Source organism: Ursus arctos, unplaced genomic scaffold, assembly GCF_023065955.2.
Source record: "Ursus arctos isolate Adak ecotype North America unplaced genomic scaffold, UrsArc2.0 scaffold_33, whole genome shotgun sequence".
Classification (NCBI taxonomy): domain Eukaryota; kingdom Metazoa; phylum Chordata; class Mammalia; order Carnivora; family Ursidae; genus Ursus; species Ursus arctos.
The window spans coordinates 15,163,996-15,185,128 of record NW_026623019.1 but is presented as its reverse complement, the minus strand read 5'-3'; the positions used below and the strand labels follow the sequence as shown (position 1 = coordinate 15,185,128).

Genomic DNA, 21,133 nt, shown 5'->3' with positions numbered 1-21,133 from the left:
GTGGTCTCCCTTCTAGAAATCATTTGCTCTGCGAGCTAGTTTGTTAAGACGTAGTGTGGAGCCCAGAACTGATCTTCCCATGGATTCAGAGGTGCACAGCTGATGGGTTCCCCGGCCTTTCTCCAGGCCTGTGTAACGTAGAATGTAACGAAGCCCCATTCAGAGCAACGTCTGTCACTGCTGTTCACGGTGGTGGTGTGGGGTTTCTGGGAGTTAGGGAGGAGGATTCTCTGCTGTGTCAGAGGGACTCCTATCTTAACAGGTCCCGTTCTATTGTTACAAAGTGCCACTGTGTACAGTGGGTAATGTTAAAGGGAAAGCTTTTTTTGACAGTTTTAATTACACCAAATAAAATCTTTTGTAATTCAAGTATCAACCCACTTAACCATCAGTTCCATAAGAGATGACATAGGAAGTAAAAGATAGGGAGCTGATGAGGAGGACAAGGTAGAGAAATACTGAAAAGAGAGTCCTAGAAGGAAACTCTGAGAGAAGGAATTACCGGGGATTCATTCTTCATATTCTTTCTGTCCCCCTTGTCTCTTTCTGAATTCTTCAAATTTTCTACGACTATGGCTTTCCTGCCTTTATAATCACAAAAATTAGAGTGCTTCTGGGAGGAAAGAGGTGCATACAGGTTTGTGACGCAGTTTCTAGCATGGCTAGGAGGGGAGGGGACCCTGGGGCAGTGCGCTCCTTAAGGCAGAGGTGAGGCCCTTTCTAGCTCCAGCAGCTTCGGGTAGGAGCTCCGAGCACGCCGAAGCATGTGCATGATTCCTGGTGAAATATGAAGCCACCATTGTCACCTGTGGACAGAGTCCTACCAGAGTCAAAAAAGGAAGCCAGTTCTTTCTGGGTCACAAGTCCTTTAAACCCTGGGTTTACATCATCATTCCAGAAGAAGTTACACTGGAGACCTTGCACTTCCATTAAGGCAATGTTGACAAACATCCAGCTCTTTCAGTTCTTGAACCGAACCTGCCATCCCTAAGTGTTCACGCTCAGCCGGGGAGAAAGAAGGGCAGGTAACCGGACATTCTCTGAGTGATAGCCCCCTAAAGTACTTTTGTTTTCTTGGATGGTCCTGACACTGATTTGATCCCATGCTCATGACTATAGATCCTTTTCTATTTCTGCACAGAGCATCAAAGAGCAGTGATGGGGGCTTCCTGTGTCCTCTCTGTGCTGTCCTAGATAAGACTTTTTTTTCCCTTTTTTTTTTTTCAAATTTTCAAATTTTTGTTTAAATTCTAGTTAGTTAACATATAGTGCAATATTGGTTTCAGGAGTAGAATTCAGTGATTCATCACTTACATACAACACCCAGTGCTGATCATAACAAGTGCCCTCCTTAATGCACCTAGATCACCTATCTAACCCATCCCCCACCCACCTCCCTCCATCAAGCCTCAGTTTGTTTTCTATCCTTAAGAGTCCTAGAGGGGACTTTTAAGTCTGTACTTATGTCAGTCCCTTTTTATTTATATTTATTTATTTGAGAGGGAGAGAGACAGAGAGCATACACACGCCTGTGCGTGTGCAAGTGCAAGTGAGAGCCCAAGATGGGGGTGGGGACAGACTCCCTGCTGAGCAGGGGGCCCTACTCGGGGCTCGATCCCAGGATGCCAGGATCATGACCTGAGCCCAAGGCAGACACTTAACCAACTGAGCCACCCAGGTGACCTGTCAGTTCCTTTTGGTTTAGTTTACAGCCCACAGGAAAGTGTGTGTCTTCTAATCTTTGCTCATTTTACTGATGAGATACCTTATTTGCAGTAACCACATTCTCCTTTTGTGGTTTTTGATTTCCATTATGCGATTACAACCTCATAAAACATTTTATAGAAATATGATACTCATACTTGTGCAAGTCTGGCTTCTCTCTGTAGATACAGTCATGCTAGTCTAAGCATACTCATGTCATAAGAAGTTAAAATGCTTCAACTTGCTTTATTCTTCGTACTTTTTTAGTGAGAATTCCTGAGCTGCATAAACTATACTTAGCAATTTGCATCTGTTTCCTGATAACTTTTAAAGTAAGGGAGGGTAATTTGGAGCAAGTATGACACTTCACTAAAGAGCTATAGATAATAAAGCTCTTACTTCCACTTAGTTGGGTTGAATAAACATTTCTTGCATGCTGGGCCATGTAATGCTAGGCGATACAAAGAGGAAGAAGTGGTTCCTATCTTTACAAGGTGTACAACATAGTCAAAACAAAAACTGATGAAACCTGTTAAATTAATGTCCTTTTTGTCATTGCACCAAGGGAGGTCTGTAATATTCAGAGGCCAAGGGGATTGGGAAGAGCCGCTTAGCTGAAGGGAAGTGGGTTGTAGGAAGGATTGTGGGTGGTGTAGGTAGAATGACCACATAAACATGGACCCTTTTGAGAATAAAAAAGGGTGCTATTCATATTTATGCTTGTGCAAGAGGTATTATCAGGTCTGTTTTAGGGCAACAAGGAGTTATGTTGCCCTTTGTTAAAAAGCTAGATTTAGGGAGAATTGTTATGAATCTGAATGGTAGAAAAAAGTTTGCATGGCTGCCATAAATGGATGGCTTAAACAATGGAAATTTTATTGTCTTGTAGTTCTGGAAGTCAGAAGTTGAAAATCAAGGTGTCAGCAGGGTTGATTCTTCTGAGAGCTGTGAGGGAAGAATCAATTCCAGGCCCCTGTCCTTGGCTTGTGGACAGGTTGTCTTCTCCCTGTGTCTTCATGTCATCTCTCTTCTGTGCATGTCTGTACACGTGTCCACATTTCCCCTTTTCATAAGGACACCAGTCATATTGGATGAGAGTTCAATTTAATGACCTCATTTTAACTTGTTACCTCTGTAAAAATCCTGTTTCCACATAATGTTACATTCTGAGGCACTGGGGGTTAGGACTCCAGCATACCTTTCTGGGAGGGATACAATTTCAACTAATCACAGGAAGGATAGTAGAAAATTGGCAAGAGCACCTCACAAGTAGAGAAGTTAACATCTGGATAGTTGGTGGGCTTCCTAGGACACACCATGATCAGGGGTAGATCTAGGTTTTAATGAGATGGACGGGAGGGAATAAACAAAGTGAAGGATCATGAGAGAAATAGAGACTTTTACTTTGGGGAATTATTTGTACTCCAAGAGCCCTCTTTCCAGGTGGGCAATAAAAATTGGACAGTGGTGATGGAGGGATCTTCGAGTGACAGTTGACTAGAGCATACTGAGCTGTGGGATGCCATGTCTGGGAGGAGCTGCAAATAAGCTGGCCGGATTTTAGCACATTAGTTATAATTCTCTGCTATGAGACCTGATTTTATTTACTTATGAAATTAAAGCTATTTTATCCTTCTCCTGTCCCCACAGGGATTTTATGGTTCACAGAATAATAAATATGATGAATTCTGAGCTCTATGGAGAAACCATCTTGAGTGAGTTCAAAGTGTCTATAGTGATGAAAGTTTTGGGGCACATTCAAGAAATAGCATATAAAATCAATCACTTATACTTGCAAAATAGTATGCAGATGAAAAGTCAGGGAGAGGAATATACATGTTGCTTAGGCTTAGGTAAAGAAATATCAGACCTTCATGTTCTTGCAAAGTGTAATCTGTGTCTTTGTGTCATTACTGTGAAAAGCCAGTGGGAAACTTCATGAACTATGATAATATGTGGATTCTTGCTGAAATTCACATAGAAATGTTTTCATTCTTTTGTTGTTGCTCTTTCATCATTTATCTTGATCTCCATAAATATTGGTGAAATAGTGGTGCACACATTTCCTTGGCAAAGAAGAAATTGGCATCGGGGTTGTGTGTTCAATTGAACAGCTATAGCCAGAACAAAATTATCCCAGCCTGTGTGGTTGAAAAGCACCAGGCTATGGAGTGTAATACATGAATCATAAAACATAAGAAAAATAATAGCACTGGTACTGAACTTTGGGCTTAAAGGGTTTGGGATATGAGTGAAATTCATGTTTTATTCATCAGGGAGAACAAATGATCAGAAAAAGTATAAAATGGGAATTTCAGGTAATCCCATGAGTCATTCCAAGATATGTGAGATTTTCACTTTTAATTAATTTTAAAAATTATTAAAATAATAAGATCACAGTACAGAAAACTTGGAAAAACAAAAAGGAGCCAATTCTGATTTTTTTTCTATGTAGTTTTTTTACATAGTTGTACTCATGCAGTATATACACTGTTCTGGCTCCCTTTTTGGCCTTCTTTTAGAATCTTCATGTTAGCATTTTTCAATAGTTACATAATTGCACATCTAGTAATTTAATTACTCCTCTAATAAAAGACTTCCAGTTAATTTCTAACATATAATTTTGATATGAATATCTTATTCTACAATTTAGCATCTATGTCAGGTGGGTTTTTTGGGCAAGAGTTCTAGATGTGATCTTTCTGGGTCACAGGGTTGTGAAGACTTTTATGACTACATTTTATTCTTAGGTGAGTAAAACAATCTCCATTTTACCAGAGCTGTGCAGTTCCCACGTCTAGACCTCTAGTGGGCCTCCAGCTTTGGGCTTTCCTTTCATGTAACACTACCCTAGACCACCATCCTGGGAAGAAAGACCATGTGGAGAGACCAGTCAACCCTCAGAACCATACAGCCAACCCTCAGGATTTATTTATTTAAGATGGCTAGGTAAATTTTGTGGTTGGATTATAGCGATTCCAGATTTAATATCTAAACGTAATGACCTTGTCTCAAAAAACTTTGAATTATTATACCTTCAAGGATATTACTGCAATGATGGGGAATCTTAACCATTAAGGAAATCACACTCGATTTGTTTAGAGAAGGACGTAATCTAAAGATCTCATCAGTCCTGGATGCCTGCAGTTTCTTTTGCTGGGTAGAGCTGCTACCGTACTGAAACTTAGTTGGAAAAAAAAAAGAGTGTTTGCTCAGGGTTTATAAATACTTTCACTGAAGTAACATTAAAACAAAAGCAAAGTGAAACCTCAGTAGTAAATAGAAGTTGAGATTATTCTGCATTGGAACTCTGATAGGATGGAAACACGATGGGCCTTGGGGTCAGACAAGCTGTTTTGGAATTCCAGTTCTTCTACTTACTCAGTCTGTGACTCTGGACAAGTTTTGATTTTTTTGAAACCCAGTTATTGTATAAAATGGTGGTTAAAAATGTGTTAAATAAAAATAAGGCATAGGGACCCCTGGTGGCTCAGTCTCTTAAGCATCCGACTCTTGATTTTGGCTCAAGTCTTGATCTCAGGGCTGTGAGAGCAAGCCCTGCATTAGACCCCACGCTGGGTGTGGATCCTGCTTGGGGTTCTTTCTCTCCTTCTCCCTCTGCCCCTCCTCTCCTCCTCTCCCTCTCTAAAAAGTAAATAAATAAATAAAATTTTTTTAAAAATTAGGTGTATATCAAAGTACCCAACCCACAGTGAGTGCCCAGTAAGTAGTAATTTCCTCCCTCCTTTATTCATGGCACACATTGATAATGTAATGAATACTTCAGAAGGAATACTTAAAATATTATCAATTTAAAATGCTTTCAGAAGCCTTTCCTTTTAGTTCAAGGGATCCTACATATGATTTTTGTAACTTTCTGTGAGGTTCTACTTATTTAAAAATAAGTTGAAAGAAAAAACAGTGCTGGATAAATGAGGCAGGTGTGGAGGGTTTAATTAGTTGGTTGCTTCCAGTTAAGCCACATATTTTCTTCTGTCTTTGAGTTTTCTCACCTAAAATGGAATAGCAGAACTTCTTAAGCTACTACAGTACTTGTTCCATGGATGAACAACTGTGGTTCACCTTTCAGGGAAAACATAATAGGTTGAATAGAGTTTTTTGTCCCCCTCTCACCCCCCACAAGTAATTTAATCAAGAGAAAAGGACTAAAGGTTAGAATTTTTAGTACTGGTAGACATTACCTGTCAAATAGATATATTCTTAATTCTGATATATGCAAGTAATAAAAACAAACTTCTGATTCACACAGTTAGTTACCCAATGAAATTTTATTGAATGCTCATTATGTTCAAGGTGTGTTTAAAAACAAAACAAAACCGTAGACGTTTACGGCCACACAGACTTGTGTTCAGATTTTCATTGGCTTCACGCCTTACAAGTTGAGAAACTGGCGAGACTCACAATGAAGATATCTGACCTTCAGTGAATCTCGCAGAGATTTTGCATGGAGAAAAATTGAGGAAAACGATGAGAAAAGAAACTGTCTGAGTTATGTATTGCCTTAAAACAAGTAACACCCAAATTTAGTAGCTTAAAATAACATCGGTTGATGATGCCACATGATTCTGAGGGTTTCTGTGTACTTCTGAGGGTTGGTCTCTCTACGTGGTCTTTCTTCCCAGGATGGGGGTCTAGGGTAGCGTTACATGACGGGGAAGGCCGAAGCTGCAGGCCCACTGGAGGCCTAGGCTCAGGAACTTTAAACCGTGTCACTCTGGCCATATTTTATTGGTTCAGATTTAGGGCTATGGAAAAGAGAATGGGCCTCTTTATGGGGGATGGGGGGCTGTTGCAAAGTCCCATTGCAAAGAGGTGTGTCCTGGGATGGGAGGAGTTTGTGGTCATTGAACAAAGTATAGTATCAACTGTGTTTGTTTTAAAGAAGCTGAAGAAGATGGTATCTATCCGCCGGCCTGGCAGTTTGTTACAGGTGCTCAACCAGTTTTAAGATCCTGCTTTTCTTTCCTTCGAGAATCATTCAAAGTTGAATGTGAAGGTACCATCCTAGTGGAGCTTAGGTTTGATGTCATTGTCTGTAATGCACACTTTAAAAGAGCACCCATGGCTGCCTGAAGCCACCAAAGTAGGCTTGTGCAACAACCTTGTGTGATAGGATGTCCAGTTAAATTTGAATGTCAGATAAGCAATTAGTAATTTTTTAATAGAAGTATGCCTTCCCTTGTTAGCAGCTTGGCATATGTTCTTCCAGAACTTTCCCGTGAATATTCCAACCTACACATATAAATCTTAAAAACTGCTATGATATGTGCTTTTACCAGTTGCTGTTTTCCCTTTCCGTATCTGTACCTTTAGATCTAACTCATTCTTCTGAGAACCACAGTGTTGCACGGCCTGTGCATATCACAGTTGACTTATGCCTACGTTCACAGATGGCTGTGTGGGTTATTAGCCATCCTTCTTCATTACAGAAAGTGCTACTACACATGTCCTTCCAGACATATCTTTATGTATTTCTGATGTATGAAGTCCTAGGATTGGCACTGTGATGAGAAAGGACATGCCTTGAATATGGAATGTTAAAATGCCTTCAAAAAGGGTATCGTTTTAAACTGTCACCAAAAGTACATGAACGTTCCAATATTTCCATCTTGCCAGCCATCAATATTTTAATCTTTGCTTATGTAACAGGAGGAATAATCCATTTTCATAGCAAATAGAGAAATAAATTGGGAGCAAATTCCCTTTAGAAGCACTGAATAGGAGAGAAATTTATTCAGTAAGCAGAAGAAAATAGATTGCTTCCTTTGAAAAGGAGATTTGATTTGTAGCTGTTTGGGAATATAAATGCATCAAATTCAAACCCAACCCCTTGGGTTTGAATAGGAAAGTCTAAAAACAGAAACAGTTACACAGGAATGGACTGGGAGGGCTGAATTTCATCCCTCATTACTGGCAATACACCCTCATCTGACTTCTTCAATTAATCACCCATACCTTTAAAGTTTCCCCACTGTGGAACCACTCTAGGCTTACCATCGTTTTCACTACCCCCTTCAGAATACCACTGCATTTGTCCTGTTTCCTTATGCCTCAGAAAGGAAACTGGTGACCACCCAGAGTGAGGACCAAGAACCAAAGACGATAATATGCCCTGATGCACTGGGCCCAGAGTTTTTCCCATGGTGCTTTCTTCTTCTCCGTGCAAAGGACCAGAATTTTTTTTTTTCCTCATTTTCCCCCCTGGACCATCCAGAGAGGAGAGGAAGAATTACTGTGCAAAAATCCCAACAACCCTCACTCCTGTCCAAATAAACCCAATCGAAACCAAATCCAAGCTGAAACAAATTTCTTCAAGGGAAGAATGCATGTATTAGAATCTACCCCTGAATGGCCTCCAATTACTGGGACTCATTAAGATCTTCACACATTAAAAAAAAAAAAATGTTGTCATACCCATTTTTCTTTGCTGAAAACCCAGCTGTTCCTTTCCATTTTGAAATCATTAGATTGACTTGAAAAGTTAGAGCAGTATCTTAAAACCACGTTGGGTCCGGAAACAAACATTTACAATGTCCAGGATAAAAAGGGAGGTCTGACAGAGAAGACAACATAGAAGTTAAGAATGGGAAGAGGAAGAAAGGGATAAGGGAGGGCAACAAATGAGAAAACGTAGCACTGTTTCTATTGACGAGTGTTACCAATGGCGCCCCAGGTACTGTTTCATTTTTGATTGTTCCTCGTCCTACAAACTCAAACTCCTCGCAGACTGGACAATGTCTTATTCATCTTTGTTTTCCCAGCACCCAGCAGGATACCTGACAAACAGTCTGCGTTCAGGAAATATTTTTTGGCCTGAGTCAAGCCACACTAGACTACTAATGAACATTCTGAAGTTTAAATTTCAGAGCTAGTCTCCAGGCATAGGTATATTTGTGGCTGGAAGACTTCTATAGATAAGGCTTTAAATCGATTGAGGTGCTTGTGAAAGATACAGATTTCTGGGCCCCACCCCAGAGATTCCAATACCAATGGTCTGGGAGGGCTGGGCAGGGCCTTGGGAATCTGCAGTTTTAACAGATTCCTTGGGTGCTTCTGATATAGCTTGGGAACCCAAGGCAGCTTGTAAATGAACACATCAGATGCTGTAAGCCCTGGAATGGCCCTGGTCTATCCTGGAATAGCCCTGGTAGTTTAGACGTTGTGCCTTGCAGCTTGATCAGAAAAGAACATGTGACCATACTAACATGTACATTTACCAAAGACATTAAACTAGAAGTTAGTGATCACACTGCACCAAGATTCCTAAGAATTTTGGGTCTCAAATGTCCAGTCTTGTTGGGGGGTCTGCAGATTTCTGAGAGCTCCCAGTGCCTAGTGCTGTGAAAGACCTAACGGGAGATATATGGAGGAGCACCAATCAAGACATGCTTACCCACCTTAGTGGGGCTTTCTGAACCTGTTAACTGCCTATATATAGATCACTAACATTTTGAAGGAGATTTGCCAAGGAAAGATTGAATGTGTTAATAGGAAAACAAAATGTTATCGCACCTATGAGATGTTCAAGTTTTCTAATAAATGTTCATTAAAACCATGCTGAGAAATGGGGGTGGTGGGTGGGAGAGAAACCTGTTAACCATGTCTGCAAATGTGAGCTCACTGGGGCAGAAATTCAGAATGGACTAAAAGGGTAGGTGCTCCTAATCTGAAGTCAATAATCAGGGATGAATGGCTAGCATTGTTAATTGCAACACTAGTTAATTACAACTAGCATTGTAATTACAAGTGAGCATTACCTCTGCCAGCATACTGGGATCCACCCATAGTCACAGACCCAACCTGAATCAAGACTGCCTAGCTAGAAGAACACACGGAAAATAACAGAAATCAGGAAGGCATTTGTGTGGTACTTTATGAATTTCTTTTGTTCAGTAGAACCTCTCAGGAAGGTGGGTTTACTCGTTGTCATTCCCACCGCATAGGTAAGTAAAGTCAGGCGCTGAGGGGTCCCCTGACATACCCAGTAACTCCTAGATAGTAAAAGCGGTGCTGTAAGGGTAACTCATGTCCTCGCCTACCCCAGTGACTCAACAAGAGCAACACGATACCACAAATATGTCTGTTACCGAACATTCTATTCGGCCCTTGCTTTCATTTAGGTAAGGTAGAAATACCCCTCCTTTCTACACAGGAGGTAAATGAGGCGAAAAAGTATCTTGACAAATCTACAGGGCCGTAAAAGGCAGCGTGTGGAGGTGGAGCCCGGATCTGACTCCACAAGTCGGAGAAGCTCAGATAAGGCTTTGCTAGCGGGCCTGCAAGTCAAGGATGAGAGCCCGGCCTGCTGAGGAGCGCTTACAGGTAGGCAGGGCAGCCCGGGGCCGCCGGGCAAGAGGGCCTTAGGCCATTTACCTGATCTGCACCCAGGGCCCTAGGCGGCTGTGGGTGGGGCCAGTCGCACGTATCTAACTAGGATCTAGAAGAGCCGGGACTTACGAAACACCTGCTTTCCCGTTCTCGGGTCCCCACCTGAAGCTGATTATCATCTCTGAGGTTTCGGCTAACGTAGGGCACCCACGAAAGGGCAGGTCCCGCAGTCCCCGTTCCAGGAGCTGGAATGGGGCCAGCGCGGAGGTGGTGTCAGAGCGGAAACCTAACGGGGCCCGGGGTTCAGCTTAGCACGGTGGGGACACGTCCCTGGAGAGGAGGTAGCTCTCCGGTTCCGCTCGGGGCCGGCGGCAGGGGAGACCGGACGTGGCGTGAGCCGGGCGCAGGGAGGAGAGAAGGCGCAGCTCGGAGCGCCCAGGGGCACGTCTGGCTGGCGAGGACCCGGAGGAGCCTGGGGCGCCGCGGTTCCCGGAGGCCGCGGAAGAAGTGCCCAGGCGGTCGTGTGCGCCCAGCGCGGGAGTCCCGGAGCGATGAGAGTGCAGGTCAAGGTAAACTCCGGCCCCCCACCGGCCGCTCATCCCTTACCTGGCGCCTCCGGGACCTGTGGACGGGCTCCTCTCCATTCGTGGCCGGGAGCGCGACAGGAAGTGCTGGGGGCTTGGAGAGGGAGGGCTCCCCCAGCCGCTGGGGACGCCTGGGAAAGAAGTGAGCTTGGGGACTTAGGGAGAGGAGTGGAGACCCTGGTCATGCCTTGGTCTCATAAGGCAGCCAAGCCTGGAACTGGCTGGCTATCGCTTACCTACTTTGTCTGGACTGGCACACTGTGTGTGAATACATAACATGTATTGTGCGCATCGTATTTCATGTGTTTCGGTAGAGACTGGTTGTTAAGAGCACTGTCTTTGGAGCCAGCCGGATCACCGGAATTAGCATACCCGCTCCACCACTAACTATGATTCTGAGCAAGTTACTTCATCTGTGTGCTTCAGCTTCCTCATCTGGAAAGTGGGATGATAATATTTATAATTTGCAGATTAAATCAGATGCCTTATATGCCAGGCACTTAGAAAATAATGCCTAACATACTTAGCTGGGTGCAAAAGTTTGTGATTGTTATCACCTCATCTTGGCAATAACCCTGCGAGGTCTATCATCACCCCTCCCTTCATCCCACCCCACTGGCTTACAGGTGAGGAAAATGAAGCTGAAGGAGGAAAATAGATATTTGAACTGAGGGCAGTGCTTTAAAACACTAAGAATGCGAGTATTCTATCCACACATAGGATTTTGATCATTTGTTCCTAGGGAGAAGGTGGGTCACCCCTAACTGCCAAAGCGGGAGCCGAGTTCTTCAATTTCTTTCCCCTAGTGGACAAATTTTGTTGTGACTTTTTCATCTCCTTTGGATCCTACCACAACTGGTAAAGCTTTAAATATTCTGGTTAGACTGACACCTGGGTTTGGCTGTAAGGGTCTGGAGGTTCCTTATCTCCCTACCCCCACCAGCCCCTATCTTCCAGGGATTGTAAATTATTTGAGATAGGACTCAGCATGAGCCGCCTTTTGGGGACCAAAATTAGGGACTAGTACTCTAGTATGAAGCTTGCCTTGATAGACAAGGGTATGAATAGCACTTTGAGTTGATAGTACCCTGGAGGAGAAGGAAAAGACCCATATAGCACATTGGTGATTTGCCACAAATTTGGGTCTTATCTTGACTATGTACAGTTTTCTATCATGGCTCATGTTTTTGGCAGGACGTCTATTCCAAAACTATCAACGACCTGAAATATGTCTTGCCTCTTTTTCTTTTGCACTGGATTTTTGATCATGCTCAGGAGAGGCTGAAGAGCCAAACGGTCTTAGAGTGATTTTCATTACACTTCTGTAGACTCGTCCAGTGTTGGAACTCCCAAATGTCCATCCTACCTGTAACTCAGTTGTTTCTTTGTGTCCCATCAGAAATCTACATGGCAACTCTTTCCTATTAAATAAAAAAATCATTGTTTGGTAAGATATTCAAAGTAGGTCTCAGTTGTGCTTTTTTTTCTTTTTTACTTCTTTGCTTTATTGAAGTTGTATATACATATAGGTCAGAGTCCAATAATTCCATAAGGTTTGTTACTAAAAACAGCAGAAGCCTCCATCATTTCCTGCTTCTCTAAAAGAGCGATCATGTTCATCTCTTTTAGCTTGTTGATACTTATTCATGCCTCTAAATAATACTTATGTGGCTCCTTCTTGATTTTTCAGGTGTAGTCATGCATTACCTTTCCAGATGGAATATAAGGATTTAGATTTCTTTTGCATTCCTGTATCTACCATTCACATGGTCCTTCCTGTTCCTAACATCTACAGAATATAGCTATCCACAATTTTTAGTTAGGTCAATATTTAGTCCGGTCAACATTATTATGCCTTCCTGGAACACACACACTATTAAAAGCTGAGTTATGTAGTGTATGATTACTCCCCCTTTCTAACTTTTGTTTTCCCCCAGAGTTGTCTTTCTGTGTGTGTTTCCAGAATTTTCTGTGGAGTTTTCACTAATTTAACAAGTTCTTTGCCAGTTGCCTAAATCATCTCTTAGGATGATCCAGTGTAATACCTATTTTAACCAATTTTATCTTGAGTACAGCTTTCTGATGTGCTTTGCCTGTCCAGACCTTTCCAGTCTTGACGTTGGATACACAGCTGTTACTTTGGGCTCTGTCTGCAGCATCGTCATAGGGATTGATTCCTTTTTTCCTCTGTTATGCTGGTTCCTATTTCTTATATCCCATGGCTTCTTGATTTTTTTCCCATCATTTAAGTGGAGCACTTTTTCCAGTAGCTCTCTGAGAAAGGGTTACACATAAGATATATTGAATTGATGTATTGTTATGACAGAGTACCCTCTCAGACTTTTCTCCCTTAAAAAAAAATTCTGCTAACAATGCAAAAATAAGTGCTTGTGGTAAATCATTCAAACACTATTAATAGAAATTCAGGGGCGCCTGGGTGGCACAGCGGTTAAACGTCTGCCTTCGGCTCAGGGCGTGATCCCAGCGTTATGGGATTGAGCCCCGCATCAGGCTCCTCCGCTATGAGCTTGCTTCTTCCTCTCCCACTCCCCCTGCTTGTGTACCCTCTCTCGCTGGCTGTCTCTATCTGTGTTAAATAAATAAATAAATAAATCTTAAAAAAAAAAATAGAAATTCAAACAGAAAGTTCCCTTTCTATCCCTCATCCTCATCTCTGTCCAATCCGGAGGTATTCAGACTGTTGGATTTGGAGCATTCAGTCACTCTTCGGATTCATTCAGTCAACAGGTATTTATGAATTTATGAGTGCCAACTGTGTGCTAAGACCTGTTCCAGAACTTGGGAATATATAGTGAACAAAACTTATTTTCGAGCTGGAAAGGAATGGTGTGATGCTTCTCGATGCCGGAATTGAGCCCCACTGCTGCTTTGGTTAGCTTTTTTTCTTCTCCTGGAATACAAACATCACACAATCAAGGCTTTCTCTGTCTCTCTTTTTCTTTCTCGGTATAAAATCATGACCATTATAAATTGAACTGCATAACTTGGGTGTCACCAGAGCAACCTCATCACACCCCTGAGATATAGAAATAGATTTTCTGAATGGATAAACACACACACATACACACACACACACACACACACACACACACACACACACTGGAATATTTAGCCTTAAAGAGGAAAGAAATTCTGACACATGCTACAACATGGATGAACCTTGAAGATGTTATGCTAAGTAAAATAGGCAATCATCAGAAGACAAATATTGTATGATTTCACTTATATGAGGTATATAAAGTAGTCTAATTCATAGAAAGAAAAAGTAGAATGAAGGTCATCAGAGGCTGAGAGAGAGGGAAATGAGTTATTTAATGGGTGTAAAGTTTCAGTTTTGCAGGATGAAAAGTTTTGGAGATTGGTTGCACAAATATGTGAATATACTTGACAAAACTAACCTGCACACTTAAAAATAGTTAAGATGGGGGGCGCCTTGGTGGCTCAGTGGGATAAGCGTCTGCCTTCAGCTCAGGACATGATCCCGGAGTCCTGGGATTGAGCCCTGCAGTTGGGCTCCCTGCTCAGCAGAGAGCCTGCTTCTCCCTCTCCCTCTGCCTGCTACTCCCTCTGCTTGTGGTCTCTCTCTCTGACAAATAAATAAATAAAATCTTTAAAAAAAATAGTTAAGATGGTAAATTCTATATTATGTGTATTTTACCACAATAAAATAAAAAGACAAAAAACCAGAAGTTTTCACACAAACTCCATAATGGGATTCCTCCTATAATTTGGTGAGGGTGTTTAAACCTACTTGCAGCTGGGTTCAGCTACTACCTGGAATCCATGGTTTCCAGGGCATGCAGAGGGTGTAGCAGCGGATTGCCCTGGGAACTTTCTTTTGATGCGCTTAGCACCAGAACGTTTGGCAGGTCTCCTTGTTGGGGTGGACTAATGCTGCTTTCTCTTTCTTCCATGGTATTTCCATATCTCTGGGGAAGAGGTCCTCAGTTATTTATAGTGCAGATAAACTCTGAGACTATTTCAGAGTGCCGTGACCAGTTATGCAATTGGGAGCAGTGAGAAGGGGTAGTTTTGTTTGGCTTAGGGGTTACATTCTTTTTCTGGGTTTGTAGGCATGTGCCTCTTGAGAGCCTCCCGATCCATTTCAAGGGACACGAAGATGTTTACTTGGTAGCACAGGCAGGTGCCTTCCGCAGCATTGGTTTCCCTGCATTTTCCCTGTCGGCGTTTGCTTTATAGCCCTCTGTGGATTGACCCTGTGCTGTATGCTGGCTCCGGTTCTTGAAACGTTCCAGGACTAGATAACGGTCAGGTATCCCAGGATTGCAGCGGTGCTGTGCATGTTGGCTGGAGAGATCAGTCTGGTGAATTTGGTTGTGCTCTATTCTACCTCTCTGTAAACTATCTATGGCCTTCCTACAGAATTTTCTTCCAGGGGCCCCGGGTGTCTCAGTCCATTAAGCGTCCGACTCTTGGTTTCGGCTCAGGTCATGATCTCCGGGTTGTGAGATCAAGCCCTGCACTGTTGGGCTGGAACCTGCTTGGGATTCTCTCTCTCCCTCCTCCTGCCAAAAAAACCCAGAATTTTCTTCCTGGCAAACTCAAAGCCCAGTGGGATAAATGACTATGGGCAACCAAAGTTCTCTGCTCACTTTGCTGCTTGTAGATTCAGAGCTTCTTATAATGGTCATTTTTGACGTGAGCAAACCACCTGGTCCAGGGGTGGAAACATCCCTGTCTGTGAGAAACTTCTGCTTTCTGTAATAGGTGTGAGGGGTGACCTTGGAGAAAATACTCTTTCTTGGATATTTTATCCCCCTGCCATGTGTGCAAGATTAACATTCTTTTTATCTTTCCTAGTATTGGAATGTTTTGGGATATGGACCACATATCCCATGGGAGGGCCTCCTCGAATTGCCCATACCAACTAAAGACACTTAGGGCTAGGCAAAACTTTCCTTGTGATTAGATCATAGAGCCTGATAATAACACACCATTTGGAATGTCTGGCATGTTCTTTATCACTGATTTTCCTTAGTTGTAATCATAAAAGGGGCAGAATGTGGTAATTAAGTCTCTAGAAGTATCAGCAGGAAGGTGAGAAGAGTAATAAAAGGAATAGTTGGAAAAGGTAGTTTTACTGCTGGCTTGCATGCCCTTCTGCCTTAGGCAAGCTACCTCAGTTTTCTTAACCATAAAGCAAAGAGCCACCATTCACTGGCCACCTCCCTCTAAGAGCTGTGAATGTGTTTTGAATGTGTTTTCCTTTGAAAATCTAAGGAAAGCAATAGATCAGGAGCTCAGAAACTCAAAAACCAGGCCTGCTGGGGGTCGGAGGTGGGGGGTATTCAGGTTTACTGGTCAGTGTAAGCCCTGACTAAACATGGCAGCCCACAGTTGGCCCCAACTGACTGTTGCCAAGTTGAAATGCAAGCCGAGTGTTGCCAGATTCTGTGTCCCCCCCACCCCTTCCTTATTATAGAAAATGCAGATATACAGATTCTTTCTAGAATGTGAAACCTCTTGGTTTTTACATTTCAGTAGTTGCTTAAGAAGATTTTTGAAAAGCTTTATTGGTTGAATGAAACACATCTGTGGTCTGCTCTCTGCCTGTGGGCTGTTACTTATTTAAATACAGTACCTTCTTATCTGTGGTTCTGCTTTCTGCGGTTTTCTCAACTACAGTCTGGAAGTAGTTGATCCCTCTTCCAACAGATCATCATGAAGTCCAGTGTCTCGCTCTGCGTCATAATGCCTTCGTCATTCAGCTCATTCACCTCTCTTCATCTCATCACATAGGCCTTTTAGCATCCCACATCATCATCATGGTCCTAAGGAGAGTACAATACAATAAAGTTTTGAGGGAGAAAGACCACATTTACGTACCTTATCGTAACTGTATATTATTAGTTATTGTGCCTAATTTAAATTAAACTTTATCATAGGCATGTGTGTCCAGGAAAAAAATAGAGCATACATAGTATTCAATACTATCTGCTCTTTCCAGCATCCTCCGGGAGTCTTAGAATGTATCTCCCATGGATAAGGGGGGGACTATCACGGTTTTCTGTGATGAATCAGTCTTTTTCTTTCCCTGTGCTGCTCCCCACTTAAAATTTTTTGTTTGTTTGTTTTTTTGTTTTTTAAAGATTTTATTTATTTATTTGACAGAGATAGAGACAGCCAGCGAGAGAGGGAACACAAGCAGGGGGAGTGGGAGAGGAAGAAGCAGGCTCATAGTGGAGGAGCCTGATGTGGGGCTCAATCCCATAACGCCGGGATCACACCCTGAGCCGAAGGCAGACGCTTAACCGCTGTGCCACCCAGGCGCCCCCCCACTTAAAAATTTTTGAGATATAATTCACATATCACATAATTCACCTCTTTATTTATTTATTTATTTATTTATTTATTTATTTATTTATAAGTAGTCTTCATGCCTGATGTGGGGCTTGAACTCACGACCCTGAGATCTGGAGTCGCATACTCTACCAACTGAGCCAGCCAGGCACCCCTAATTCACCTACTTAAAGTATACAATGTAATGGCTTTTAGTATATTCACAGGACCGTACATCTATCACCACGGTCCATTTTATAACATAGCTGTCATCTCTAAAAGAAACCCCACACCCCTTAGCTGTCAACCCCTAGTCTCTCTATCCCCACCAGCCCTAGGCAACCACTGATCTACTTTCTACCACCATAGATCTGTCTGTTCTGGGCATTGTATATAGATGGACACCTACAATATGTATTACTTTTTCTCTGGCTTCTTTCATTTATCATAAGGTTTTCAAAGTTCATCCACGTAGCATGTATAAGTACTTCATTTTTTGGGTATTGCTGCATAATAGCCCATATCACATTTTATTTGTCCATCAGTTGGTGGATATTTGGGTTGTTTTTGATCTTTGGGTATTATGAATAATGATGCTGTGAACATTTTATACAGGGTTTTGTGTGGACATACATTTTCATTTCTCTTAGGTAGGTACCTAGAAGTGGACTTAGTAATTCTATGTTTAGCCTTTTGAGGAACTGCCAGACTGTTTTCCAGAGAGACTATGCCGTTTTAGATTCTCATGAGCAGTGTATGTGACAGTTTCAATTTCTCCCATCCCTTATCTTACTTTTTGATTATAGTCATCCTAGTAGGTGTAAAGAGGTATCTCACTGTGGTTTAGATTTGCATTTCCCCAGTGACTAATGATGTCAAGGATCTTCATGTGTTTATTGGCCATTTGTATGTCTTCTTTGGAGAACTGTTTGTTCAGATCCTTCGTGTGGCACTTATTTTTGACGCAGCCCTTCAGATTTTCTCCTGAGAAGTGCACATTTCACGTCCACACAAAAGGGGATATGTTCTTTTTATTTATTTATTTTTATTTTAATTCAATTAACAAAAGGGGGGTATGTTCTAAGACTCCTCAGTGAATACCTGAAACTGTGGATAGTATCAAACCCAATACATACTGTTTTTTTCCTACGTGTACATACCTATGATAAAGTCTAATTTATAAATTAGGCATAGTAAGAGATGGCTATCTATAGCTAATAATAAACAATTACAAGAATATACTGTAATACAAGTTATGTGAGTATGGTCTCTTTCAAAATATCTTGCCGTACTGTACTCACCCTTCTTGTGATGATGTGAGACGAAGTGAGATGAATGATGGAGGCATTGTGACAAAGCGTTAGGCTGCTACTGATCTTCTGATGGTTTGTTAGACTGCGGTTGACTGCAGGTAACTGAAACCATGGACAAAGGGGGACTACTGTACACAGTTTCCAGGGATTCACGACCCTCTTGATATTTCTCTATGGGTCTGAGGATACTCACAGAAAGCATGCTATATAGCAGGGATTTTTCTGGGCATTTCATATGCTTGATCTTACTCATATTATCTACTAGGAACCTCATGGGATTCATGTAGGGAACAAATGTTCAGGAAAGTGATTTGTAAACCATAAAAGTCTACAGCTTCAGGAGTTGTGATAGGTGAAAGCTCTGTAGGTAAGTGATAGTGAACTGAAGTTGTTAAGGGCGGGAACTCGAGTCAGACTGCCATGTTTGAATCCTAGTGTCACTTTTATGAGCCATTGTGTTTTGGGGCAATTGTTCCAACTTCTCTGACTCAGTGTTTTCATTTGTAAAATGGAGATAATAACTGACTACTTTCCACATCGTCTTGGGCAGTTAACATAATAAAGGACTTCGTATTGTGCAGGTGAGTACACAGAAAGTGCTGAATAAATTGTTACCCTGCTTCTGTGGACTGAATGTTTGTGTCTCCCAAAATGTGTATGTTGAAGTTCTAATCTCCTATGGGATGGCATTTGGAGGTGAAGGCTTTGGGAGGTACTTAGGTCTTGAGGGTGGAGCCCTCATGACTGGGATGGATGCCCTTGTAAGAAGACACACCGGTGAGATGATCTCTGTCTAGCATATGAAAATACAGTGAGAAGGTAACCATTGTAAACCAGGGAGATGGCTCTCACCAGAACTTGACCATCTGGGCACCCTTATTTTGGACTTCTGTTCTCCAGGACTGTGAGAAATAAATGTCTGTTGTATAAACTACCCAGTGTATGGTATTCTGTTTATAGTAGCCCAAACTGACTAAGATAGCTGCTATTAATATTATCTTACAGAATGAGCAAGGCGTATTATCTTTTAGTGGAGCAGGTTGGTCTTTGAATATGGAAATATCTTCCTTCTTTCTGGAGAAAATAGATGTCCTCCATTGATCTCGAAAAGAGCCAAGAAGTTTTTGTAAATTAAATCTTGTAATCTTGGAAAAGAGAATTTTACTCCCAGAAGAATTTAAGCCCATAGTGTACTTTATAGATTCTAGATCAGTTAATCCTCTCCAATCTTTGTCACTACTGTTAATGTCAGCCTTAAAATGATTTTTAAAAACAAAACAATGCCCCCTCACCCCCTGCCCATCTGCTCCCTCCATAATTTTTGTCCTTACCTGGCCTAGAGGAACTCAGGATTCGAGGCAGACAATTTTGCTCTGTGACAGGAAGGCCAAGCAAGTAGGCATTGTTGGATTAAAACAGAGAAGAGGATCCAAAATCTTAAAATTTAAGCTTTCTAAAATTTGTTAGTCTTTAGGCCAGCAAACTAGGAGGAAATGGTGAATCGGCCTAAGACTTTATAGATTGGATCTTTGCTCTTCAATGTAATAAAGAGGCAAACCAATCAAGCTCATATTTTGGTCTCTTGAGTCTACAGCCACTGCCCTTAAGAGGGAAACCACATTCTTGAGGAGTAACTTAGAGTGGAGACTTTTCAGGCAGAAATTGCATCTTACTGGCTGGTATTTGGTTTCAGCAAATATGGAGTGTCATAGGTAAGGCCTGGGAGCCATTTACCCTGAGAGAGCCCTCTGAGGTCCACTCTGTGGAGTCTTCTTGATGTCAGGGTCTATCTTCCAGTTTAGCTGAAGGGAAAAATTCGGTAAGGTTCAGTCTACCGCAGAGTCTCTGAGAGTTACTGGGATTCCAATGTTTTTTGAGTTTTGTTCTCTGATCTACAGACGGGTGTGTGTGTGTATGTGTGTGTGTGTGTGTGTGTGTGTGTGTGTATGGGTGTGTGTGGCTTGGGTTTTATTAAAGAAAAATTTTTCATGACACTTGTTAAAGATAGTAAGGAAGACCTTATTCAAGAGTGTCTGCTGCAGTGGGGGTTCTGTAGTAGGGCAGAGACTTGGGGCTCAAGTCCGAGTACAACAACAAGTGGAGATAGATAGCCAAGGAGTGGGATGTGGGTCAGCAGATGGAAAATTACAAGAGAAAAGATCAAAGCCAGGATTCTTGCTAGACCAACTCAACAGGATTCTTGCTGAAGGCAGGCCAGGGTGATCAGATACCAGGGGTGGGGGATTTTCACTAACTGACCCAGCAGATTCTTGCTAAAACTGCATTAGTGGGGCAACCACAGAGCCCAAGGTTGGGGCCTACTTAGAAAAAGGACTCAGGGGCGCCTGGGTAGTGCAGTCGTTAGGCGGCTGACTTCGGCTCAGGGCGTGATCCCGGCGTTCCGGGATCAAGTCCCACATCGGGCTCCTCTGCTGGGAGCCTGCTTCTTCCTCTCCCACTCCCCCTGCTTGTGTTCCCTCTCTCGCTGGCTGTCTCTCTCTGTCAAATAAATAAATAAAATCTTTAAAAAAAAAGAAAAGAAAAGAAAAAGGACTCAAGTCAGAAAGAGCCTGAACCAAGTTCGGTCAAGGAGAGAGTCTAGGTCAGTTTGAGACATGAGGTGGCTAAGGTAGGCTGTTCCTCTTTATGTAACACAATCACGAAAAACTATGAGCATTTGAGCGACACATTCTTAAAAGAGAAAGCTGCTTTTCTTTTGTTTAATCCCTCTTTTATAATTGCCTTTTTGGGACTTTTCTCTTATGGATATGATATATTTCTTCCCATTTTACAATAGCAGAACTAATAGAGAAGAAACATCTTAATGACTGAAACTCTGAGAAAGGGAAAAGCTGCTCTGTA

General features: G+C 42.2%; 1 protein-coding gene and 1 non-coding gene across 4 annotated transcripts in view; one reads left to right on the top strand and one right to left on the bottom strand.

Moving 5' to 3' along the window:
- The window catches only part of TRPM6 (transient receptor potential cation channel subfamily M member 6), a 187,709-nt gene that overhangs the window by 46,235 nt on the left and 120,341 nt on the right, over positions 1-21,133 (top strand). The window contains exon 1 of one of the 3 annotated variants that reach the window (XM_057305640.1): positions 9,305-10,622. The exons of the other annotated variants lie outside the window; for them this stretch is intronic. Coding sequence (XP_057161623.1) covers positions 10,605-10,622 — 18 coding nt within the window. The 5' untranslated portion in view covers positions 9,305-10,604. Of the gene's footprint in view, positions 1-9,304; positions 10,623-21,133 lie in introns of those variants that run through there. 3 annotated transcript variants of the gene reach the window in all.
- Positions 17,057-17,129, bottom strand: TRNAW-CCA (transfer RNA tryptophan (anticodon CCA)). The gene has a single exon. It is a non-coding gene; the product is annotated as a tRNA-Trp (tRNA).